The sequence below is a fragment of the Osmerus mordax genome, chromosome 4 (assembly GCF_038355195.1).
Source record: "Osmerus mordax isolate fOsmMor3 chromosome 4, fOsmMor3.pri, whole genome shotgun sequence".
NCBI classification, from domain to species: domain Eukaryota; kingdom Metazoa; phylum Chordata; class Actinopteri; order Osmeriformes; family Osmeridae; genus Osmerus; species Osmerus mordax.
In genome coordinates this window covers 10,960,530-10,970,890 of record NC_090053.1, presented here as the reverse complement: position 1 = coordinate 10,970,890, position 10,361 = coordinate 10,960,530, and the positions used below count along the sequence as shown (strand labels likewise).

Sequence of the window (10,361 nt, the reverse complement as noted above, 5' to 3'; positions counted from 1 at the left end):
AGGGAGAAATGTGCAGCTTGGAGCTTGGGGCTTATTTTAGATAAAATAGTAATAAAGTGAGAGCAGAGGGGCCAGAAATGTATAATGTTGATACGTGTCCCAGTCTTAGCTCTAGAGATCACGACCTGTGTGTATCTAGACTAGCTGTAACAAAGAGACAAAGGAACATAGGAGAGAGTTGACAGTTGGACATGTACAGTAACCTAGCCAGCACTGTAGCCTTCAGTATCACACAGTCTGCTGTGGCAACACAGGCAGCTGTCTAGTGCCTTAGAATGACACAAACTCTGTATAGAACCTGGTAGGGTCATATCTTAAGTCTAACAGTTTATAAACAGTTAACCACATCAGTTGAGGTTATTGATGCATTTAATGTTAATAAATAAGTTCCGAAATTAAATGATTGTATGCTGTTGATAAAATGTGCTGTAGGAAAGCAAAGGACTGAATGTGTACCATAGGTGTGCCCCCTGATTTGATCAAAAACGGTTTATGGTTTCCTTTAGGAAAGTCTAATCAATTACTAATGTGATTAGCTTACAATTCAATCTGCATTTCTAAGTTATATAACCCAATAAAATACTGAAAAGTGTCTCATTCTGTCTCCATTTGTCCTGCAAAACCAACCCTCTCTGAGTTAGCTGAGTGAGCCTCACCAGTATGGCTGACTCACACTTTACAGGATGTTTGTCACACACTGTCTCGTCCTCTGGCCAATCTTTTCCCTCTTCTCAAACCTGTAGTTTCAGATGATGGTCACTCAGTAGCCTGGACACACACACATTCACACTCCAGAAGCAGCCGTCACAGTGCTGACATCTGTTGTTCTTTCACTCCCAATGGGTTATTACTGTGTGGGAGTATCCCCCAGCTGTGTGTGTGTGTGTGTGTGTGTGTGTGTGTGTGTGTGTGTGTGTGTGTGTGTGTGTGTGTGTGTGTGTGTTTAAACGATATGACTGGATATTGGCTTTGTCTGCCCTCTCATGAATCCTGACCTCATTGCTCAGCAGTAGAACCATGCATCACTGTAGGCCCTCCACCTGTCAATCATTTCTCAGTTTCACATTCCCCACATTCCACCCAGACCACTAGCTCCACCACACCTCACACACTGCACTCCGCCACCGTGCTCTCTCCCACGCACACAGGACGCATGCTTTGATCGATCACATGGAACAGACACATTCTCACACACACCTACACACACACACACACACACACACACACAGCAAGACTGGTGAGTAACTCATGAGTTTCAGCTCTGGAATGGACTTGGAGATTAGTGGACTGAAGTGTATTCTATAGGTGAGCCACTGATTGCTTTAACCCTTAATACAATCTGTAGATTTGTTTTGTAAAAGTATGTTAACCTCTCTTCCTCTCGATCACGCAATGTAAACACTGATTCAGTTCTGCTTCAGATTCACTGTCATCTTTCCCTTCATCCTTCATTTCCCGTTGCCTCCCTCTCTTCTCCTCAGGAGTCCCTCTCTGGAGTGGCTGTGTGCCTTGGTTGTCATGGTGACCTGCTCTTATCCCAACAAAGAGGAAAAGGCGGTAGAGCCAGAACAAATTGGACTGAGCACACAAACACACATACAGCCTAACTCAGCACAGAGCACACATTCTCATATGGTCTGTACAGCAAAGCATCCGCCTCCACACTAGCCTCCGCTTCTGGGAAAGATGCGGCGGGGCGCCGTCAATTAGGGCGCGCTCAATTCAAACTTGAGATGTTACGTGCGTTACGCGGAGTTACAGCTCTTATCTGGGAAACATTTAAGAGAGAGGCCTCATATTGTGTCTGAGCTGTCATCCACATGGAACTACAGACAGCAGCTGGTGGAGGCTGACTGTATCAACCCAGACAGGAGACTTTGCTGCGTTATTCTATCCAAAACGTTTACACACGAGGGTTAGTACCCTCTGTATGAAGACTGATACAGATACATGCCGGAACCAAATTTCGATCAAGTCTGTGCTCCCTGGAAACAACTAACTGACTTGGTGATACGAGTTGTTGTCTGATGATTTGACCACGTCATTCCAAATGGGGGACACGGCTCGTCTCTATTTATTTGCGGGGTTATGTCAGGTGAGAGTTATTACAGACATGAATTATGCAGTGTCGTCTCATTGTTTGCCATGTGTACATTAACCTTTCTTGATGTGGATGCAATCTCCATGTTCATGTATCGCTTCAGATGCACGTGAATTTTTGCTCGTTTTTGTTTTGTAGTGGCCTATAGTGAAGAGTAGTGTAGGATAATAGTCTACTATAGCTATATAGTCGATTTAAGTTTATAAAGTTTTAAACATACATTTAATTAGCATTTACAAATGTTTATCCTGAATGATATGAAAGGTGTATTTAATATCTCCTTCCCTGTCAGATGGTCTACCTGTCATGTTTGCAGTGGTCAGAGCCTGTTGTGGTTGAGGTTGTGTTTGGTCACTTCCCTTCCGGTCCAGATCCTGATGTCTACCTGGTCAACTTCAGGACCATGAGCAACCACACGGTTTGAACCCCAATAAAAAAATACAGAAATGTAGCAAGTTTGTTGTGAATAGGTATTGTGAATTGGGATTTAAAAGCTGGTTGTGACATCTTGACTTCTGTCCCTCCTTTCTAGGAGTGGTTGGAACCCGTGCATCACACATCATGTTCACCTGAATGCAGGACGTTTCTTCGATTGGCTGGGGACCCAGGAGGATATGACATCACTCTTACAGCCATCCGACACAATGCTTCAGTGGCGACCAAGACCTTCCACATTGGTAAGACTAACCTTCTACCAAGGTAGAAGTCCCAGGACCAAAAAGGACAACAAACCATAGTGATATTACAACCGTCTTGTACGTATGTAAACAAACTCTCCGTCCTACACCCTCTGTCTCCTGCTTCCTGTTTGTAAACCCAGCGCCCCTCCCCTCCCTGAAGGCAGACACCACCACCACCACCGCTCTGCTCACCTGCACGCTGCAGACAGGACACACACTCACCACGCTCAGTCTACATGACACCAGCTCCCAAACCAGCACACACACCTGTCAGACGCAACCCTCAGGAACACGCCGGTGCGCAGTGACAGGTTTACAGGCTGGGACGCGATATAGTGTCCAAGCGAGTGTGACCACCTTTCTTCCCGCCCTCAACATCACCTCAACACAGAGACTTCACGTCAACATCGAAACAGGTACAGCGCACAAACATCTGCCCGACTGTGTTCCGGTCACCCACTTTCACAACATCATATATGGGGAGTCAGGTGGCTGAGCGGTTAGAGAATCGGGCTAGTAATCAGAAGGTCGCTGGTTCGATTCCCGGCCATGAAAAAATGACGTTGTGTCCTTGGGCAAGGCACTTCACCCTACTTGCCTCGGGGGGAATGTCCCTGCATTTACTGTAAGTCGCTCTGGATAAGAGCGTCTGCTAACTGACTAAATTACTAAATGTAAATGTAAATATATGAGCTGTTCATCATTTCTCTCATCAGCCAAGTGTCCCATTGGCTGGCTGGCTAGCGGGCGGAGTTGCTACAGCATAAGGAGGAGGGGTTTGATGTGGGTTCACGCCCAGAGCGCGTGCAGGGGTGTGGCTGGAGGAGTTCACCTTGTTGACCTCAAAACCCAGGAGGACCTCCTCTTCATGTCCACACACCTGCTTACCCACAATTCACTGCTGCTGCTGTGGACTGCACTCAATGATCGAAAGGTAAACTTGTTTAATTCCACTCTATCCAGCAGATAAGGCTAAACTGCTGTAATCCGAAATGTTATTCACTGTGTTGTCATCAAGCTTGTACCTGCAGTGTTAAAGTCATTATAGGATTCAGAGAGTTACAATAAACTGCGTCAGCATGACGGTGTTTACTTTATAAACACATGAATCCCAGAGCCAGCATGTGTACTCACTCCTTAAAGAGGAGGTGTGTTTTTGGATCCGCTAAAGGGGATGACAATGGATGCTTGTTGCAAAATGAGTGTAATTAAGCACTGAGGACAGTTACAAGTTTCTAGAAGAATACAGCCAATGTGTTTTCGTTGTTGGTTATCATCACATTCTTCTTTACAGGAAGAGGGTGGCTCTCGCTGGTCCGATGGCTCCGTCTACAACCAGACCAACGAGGTGACATCATCACTGCTGTCCAATCAGACAGACTGCTTTGCCCTCCAGAGGAATGCCACAGGGCCAGGCTACTTCCTAACTCCATTCTTCTGTGGCATATCTCTCCCTTTCATCTGCCACCACCAGAGTAATTACACCCTGAGGTTACACCCTTATCAGTGTTCTCTTTGAGGATTTTATCATTCGAACCTTTCCTGCTGTAAACACCTGCTGTTTTGACAAAGGCTACATAGGATTTCAGATAAATACTGTGGCTGTGTCTCTCTTTTTCAGTCCCTCCAGTCCCTCCCTCGTTCTCCTTTGAGGTGGTGCAGGTGACCGAGAGAACGGTGGAGCTTGGCTGGGGTGACCTCTCTCCTCTGAATGCCAGCCTTCAGTCTGTCCCTCAGGTCTGCGTGCAGTATGAAGAGGAGGATGGGAAGGAGGGGACAGGGAGGAGTGTCAGCAGCAGGGTGGGAGGTATGCGGGTCCCTGTGTCTCTGTCAACCAGAGGGGCTAACATGACGGGTCTGTCCCCAGGGAGGCTCTACTCTGTCTCCCTCACAGCCTCGGATCCAGCTGGGGCCTCCTGGAGCCTCGGACGTATACACACAGTACACACCAGTACGTCTAGACACACACACACACACTCAACCACTCACTCACTCATGTACAAAATATATAGTTTTTTAAAGTTCTGTTGTTGAATTGCTGTGGTGATGTTTACACGTGTAAATCACCCGCAGGGCCCCTCCCTCCTCAGAACGTCTCTGTGGGAAACATCACAGCCAATCAGATCACGGTTCACTGGGTGGCCCCCGAGTCCCAGCATGCAGAGCATTGGAGGGTCATAGTTCGCTGGGTGGACATGTCCTCAGGACAGGAGAGGGTTGAGGGAGTCCACAACGTGTCCAGGAGATCTAGGATTGGTGGACGAGAGACATACTCTGCTGTGATTGGACAGCTGGAGTCGTTCAGGAAGTACAAGGTCGGAGTTCACACCGTCACAGAGGGCGGGGTGGAAAGCTGTGGAGATACATGTCTGATACGCACTGGTGAGAAAGGTTGTGTTTTGTTCATGCGTATACTGACGTATACAAAATTACCCAGTACCAGCTATCAGAGTGAAGCCATGTGTGACTTGTCGCATATCTGCCTATCAGCACTGAGGCCCCCAAGTCACCTGACTGTGTCAAGTCGAGATGGAAACCTCACCGTGTGCTGGACCCCCCCGCCAGACGAACAGCCTGATGGGTATGAAGTCAAGGCACAACCCGGCGACGGAATAGGTCCTAGCCCTCTCTGGGTCAACCACTCCAGCCCCGATGCACTGTGGGTACATGAGCCTGTGTGCGTGGTAGTCGTGGGCCCCCTCACCCCAGGTCAGACCTACGAGGTTGGGGTGGTGTCGTTGAGGGAGAGGAGCAGGAGCCTGGAGATCAGCACTCGTCACACCACAGGTAGGAGACGGTGTCTCTGTGTCTGTGTGTACTGCCCGAGATGGATGCTGGCGGCTTGATAAGGTCTGGGAGGAACGTTCTCCCCCCCTGTGTTTGTGTTCAGAGCCGTGTAGAGTGCCGCTAGCTGTACCTCTCTCCGTGGGCAGCGAGTCCGTGGTCGTGTTCGTACAGACGCCACACCTCGGCCTGTTTGACGGCGTCAAGGTTTGTGCGTGCGAAGGCAGGTGTGACGGGGGATGTGGGGGGAAAGTGTGTGACGAGGTGTGCGAGGGGTCTCCCTTCCCCCCGAACACACACAACGTAACCCTTGGCAACCTAAGTCCCGGAGTGGAGTACCGACTGAGTGTGTACACAACTAGCAAAGGCCGGATGAGCCCTCCCTACCACCTAACACACCCGATCAGGACATGTGAGTTACTGACAAGACACACTCGCTTACTAACCACATACGCATGGAGGATGATGTTTACGTGTGGTGTGTGTGTGTTTATGTGTGTAGGTTTAGCCCCTCCCAGCAGTGTGAGAGAGGGAGAGGTGACGGTGTCGTCTGTAGAGCTGCAGTGGGACCCAGCACCAGGACATGGCCACACCTATGAGGTCATCTGTTTGGACTGCGATCACACCTTCAAGGTGAGCTGTGGCCAATGAGAAGATGTCACATGTAACAAGAAGCTATTGCGTGCAGTATTTTATTTGGGGTATATTTTGTGCTTATTTTTGCTGTCCTGTGTGTCTGTGTGTTATAGGTGTTAAAAGTGTCAGGTCAGAGGGCAGTGTTTACAATTCTAACACCAGGCAGACTGTATCACTTCAGAGTACGGACAGAGAAGGAGAGATTTACAGACAGCCCTGCTGTTACCTTCAACATTACAGCAGGTACACACTCACACACACACCTTGGTAATTCCATACAACTTTACTCCCCCTTGCTTCCCCCAGTTCAGCTTCCCCCCTTCCCCCCTTCCCCCCTCCCCTCTTGTCCTCCCCCCTCCTCCTCCCCTCAGCCCCCAGTCCAGTGGAGGTGATGGTGCTCAGTAAAACGACAACTTCAGTGACGCTCGTCTGGGGGGCGGCCAGGGGAGTGGTCAGTGGATACATCCTGTCAATCAAAAACCAAACCTCCAATCAACAGCTAAACCTCACATCCCTGGAGCATAGGTAAATGGGGGGGGGGGTGCTGGTGATGTTTTCTGATTGGCTTATGCTCAGTTTATAACTCAAGACAACGATCATCTCAGTATGCCTGTGCCTTGTCCATTAATTGTAAATAGCGGGACAAGTTATCCCTTATCTCTCAGCATGAGAAATTGTTAAAATGTGTGAGTCTCCTGGCGAATGCCCTGATCAAATGCAATATGCTAAAAAAAACACAAAGTAAAATGAGTAAATAGTTATCACCCTGGCCTCTTTGCTTGTGGCGTTTCTGCAGCTGCCTTGCAGTAAAGCTATAGTTAACCTAGCTATCCCCCAAGTTAACAGATGCAAAACGAATGTTCTGCCAAAGGTAGTCACGCGTGTTTTCGTGACGTTAGTGATGTAGTGACGTTAGTAACGTCAGTGACTGTGGCTAGCAAATTAGCCACCGTTAGCTTCACTTTTCGCCACAAAAACGTAATTTGAGCCTAAACCATGCAACGGAACGTAAATCCCAATAGAAGCAACTCAATCGCTACCAAGACGAAACTTTTGACACCTAGGTTGTCTATGTAGGCCAAATATTGACTGAGTTTTAGGGGGCGAAAATAAACAATAATAAATATATATGTGAGAGAACAAAGGTTGTGCTCTCGCCGAAGGCTTGAGCACACCCAATAATAATAATATATATGTGAGAGAACAAAGGTTGTGCCCTTGCCGAAGGCAAAGCACACCCAAATATATATGTGAGAGAACAAAGGTTGTGCCCTTGCCGAAGGCAAAGCACACCCAATAAATAATATATATGTGAGAGAACAAAGGTTGTGCCCTTGCCGAAGGCAAAGCACACCCAATTAAGCAGCAACAAATGTATGTTGCTGGCTATGCTTTTCAACCTATGCAATCTTCTTCAATAGTGAGTATGCAAACAATAGGTTTGGACCTCACAATTTCCCCAGAAATGTTACCCTTTCTAGTTATTCACTACTGTTCATGAACATATAATTATTCCACAGTAACAAGGCTGTGGGTGTGTTCCTGAGCACTGTGGGCTGTCTGTGGTGACATGTTGGCCCTGTGTTCATGTCCCGCAGGTTTGAAGACCTGGCCCCTGGTAGCTACTACACTCTACAAGTCAGCAGCACCAATGGAGAGAGGAGGAGTAACCCTGCTACTGTCAACATCAGCACCAGTGAGTGGAGCAGAGCACAGACCTCATACACACACACATGCACAAAGGCATGAATATGCAACATTCTTTCCATTGCTGGCAGCAGTAGTAAGTTATTTGTCAAAGTCATGTGCTTGGAATGCATTCCAAAGTATGCTAGATTGTATCAGGAGCTTGAATAAGTTAAACCTCAATGCAATGTTTATTTAGGATGAAACATAAGCAAGATTGGGAAGCAAACTAGCAACCTTCTGATTACTAGCCCGATTCCCTAAGCGCTCAGCCATCTGACTCCCTATACACGTTGTCAGGGCGAGAGGTACTGTGAGAGGTGGGGTAGGACCCAAACGCAGGACAGTCGGCACAGGGGCGCATGGGAGCGCGGACACGGGGGCGCCTGGGAGCGCGGAAACAGGTGCACCTGGGAGCGCGGGGGCAGGGGCAGGCGGTGGCCAGACGTCCTCCTTGTCATTCTGTCAGGGCAAGAGGCACTGTCATGGCGGGAGGTGGGGTAGGACCCAAATGCAGGAGAGTCAGCAAACATGGCATCAACACAAAAGGTTTATTACTCAAAACAGGAACAGACAGGGTACTCACACCGGCAGGGGTAATGACAAGACAAAGACTGGACAGAAAAACAGAAACCTAAATACTCAGGTGAAGACAATAGGGCAGGGAAAAACCAAAACGGGGGGCACGACTGTGGCCGTTACACACGTTTGAAAAAGAGAAACCTAGGATGATTGTGGATTGGTTGAGACTGTATTAAATGGAAGCTGCTGATTGGTAGTTGTGTCCAGTTCCAGAAGTCCCTCAGGAAGTGATGCTGATTGAACAGGGCGTGACCTCTGTGTTTGTGAGCTGGAGGCCACCACCAGGGGAAGTGAAGGGGTACAAGGTAGGACTCCCCCATTCTCACTCAGAGATGGTACGACCCACAGACTATCACGCTCGTACAATTCTGACAATTGGCAGACTTGAACCATCCACACAAGGTTATGTTAAGCCATCCAATGGCATTTATGCTTGCATTGGAATTACCAGCAGTGGCAAATGTCTCAGCTTACTGCACGCAGAATGCTCTCTTTATACTGTACAAAACGCCACCCACACACACACACAGAATGAGTTCTTTATGAGAGGAAGCAGGCCGTGTGGGTCAGGTTCCACACTCACCTGTGGACGTCCAGCAAGCACACTCGCTGCTGGTCGCCTAGCAACTCTCATCAGTGCAGCACAGCTTTGGTTACTGGCCCTTTAAAGATGCATGACCCCCCAGAGTCATGGCCAGGAAGAATGACCAAGCACTATGCGCACACACACACACCAGTCATAAAAGACTAATTGATCGACAACAAAGAAAAAAGTTGAATAGATGGAGTCACTGTGAAGCAGTTACTGAGAGAAACGCTCACCAAATGACTCTAAATGTATTCACTCAGTGTGTATGTGTCTGTTGTATGTGTGTGTGTGTCTGTCCTCCTCAGCTGTCTTTTGGCCTGGTGGGGAACAGGATGTTGTGGCGTGAGTTGCTTGTCCAGGGTACCAGTTTAGAGATTGGGGATTTGACCCCAGGGTCAGACTATGGCCTCAGTGTTCAAACCCTACTGGGGTCAGACTCCAGCCAACCTGTCAGCAGAGACTTCTACACACGTAAGACACACACACACACTCTCCCTTCTGCATAAGGCTCCATGTGTTCGTACTAAAGTGTGTGTGTGTTGTGCTGCAGGTCCTGCAGGTGTGTGCTCCATCTCCCTTCTGCATGTTAACTCCTCGTGCGCCATGCTGAGTTGGGACACTGCTGTTGGTCACTTTGACTTCCACAGAGTGACCTTGGCCGAGGGCGCCGACACACGTGCGCTGAGCGTCTCCAAGGAGGAGACGGTCGCCACGTTGACTGCGTTGAGGGCCGGCTGTAGCTACAATGTGAGCGTGGAGCGAGTGAGGCGAGGAGTGGCAGGGGCCGCGGCCTCTCTGACCGTGACCACGAGTATGCGACCGCACATGAACCATCACGCCACGTAGCCACTCCCGTACCGACCCTCTGGTTCTCTCTCTCTCTCCACTTAGTTCCTCTCCTTGTCTCTCTCCTTCCCTCAGTTCCAGAGCGTCCACGAGGTGTCCGTGTGGTGAGTGTGTCGGCGCGGGCCTTCTCTCTGCGCTGGGAGAAGTCTGAGGGCTGTGTGGATCAGTACCACGTCAGCCTGCAGCCTAGCCAAGGAAGGGTTTCTGTGTACCCCACACCCTCGGGACACGTACAGGTATTCGATATTGGATAACAGTCCACTTTGCACACACATACATACACATACACACACACTCACACACCATTAAACATGTGATGTTATCAGCACCAGAGTAAACCAGAGAAGTACTTCAGCTACTGTTGACCTCCATGAGTTATGAAGATAATGATGCACACACCATCATACAGTAGATAACGACACACACACACAAACACAAGCTAAGTACTGGGCACACA

The 10,361-nt window shown here is 48.8% G+C and overlaps 1 protein-coding gene across 1 annotated transcript in view; it reads left to right on the top strand.

Annotated features, from left to right (window-relative positions):
* The first annotated feature begins 2,088 nt into the window (after positions 1–2,088).
* Positions 2,089–10,361, top strand: part of ptprq (protein tyrosine phosphatase receptor type Q) — a 30,593-nt gene continuing 22,320 nt past the window's right edge. The window contains exons 1-18 of the mRNA XM_067234246.1: positions 2,089–2,095; positions 2,473–2,519; positions 2,634–2,778; positions 2,922–3,197; positions 3,498–3,715; positions 4,076–4,256; positions 4,403–4,732; positions 4,855–5,163; positions 5,272–5,568; positions 5,672–5,977; positions 6,068–6,198; positions 6,315–6,444; positions 6,573–6,726; positions 7,800–7,897; positions 8,677–8,774; positions 9,364–9,529; positions 9,609–9,869; positions 9,980–10,140. Of these exons, the coding sequence (XP_067090347.1) occupies positions 2,089–2,095; positions 2,473–2,519; positions 2,634–2,778; positions 2,922–3,197; positions 3,498–3,715; positions 4,076–4,256; positions 4,403–4,732; positions 4,855–5,163; positions 5,272–5,568; positions 5,672–5,977; positions 6,068–6,198; positions 6,315–6,444; positions 6,573–6,726; positions 7,800–7,897; positions 8,677–8,774; positions 9,364–9,529; positions 9,609–9,869; positions 9,980–10,140 (3,315 nt within the window). The remainder of the gene's footprint in view (positions 2,096–2,472; positions 2,520–2,633; positions 2,779–2,921; positions 3,198–3,497; positions 3,716–4,075; positions 4,257–4,402; positions 4,733–4,854; positions 5,164–5,271; positions 5,569–5,671; positions 5,978–6,067; positions 6,199–6,314; positions 6,445–6,572; positions 6,727–7,799; positions 7,898–8,676; positions 8,775–9,363; positions 9,530–9,608; positions 9,870–9,979; positions 10,141–10,361) is intronic.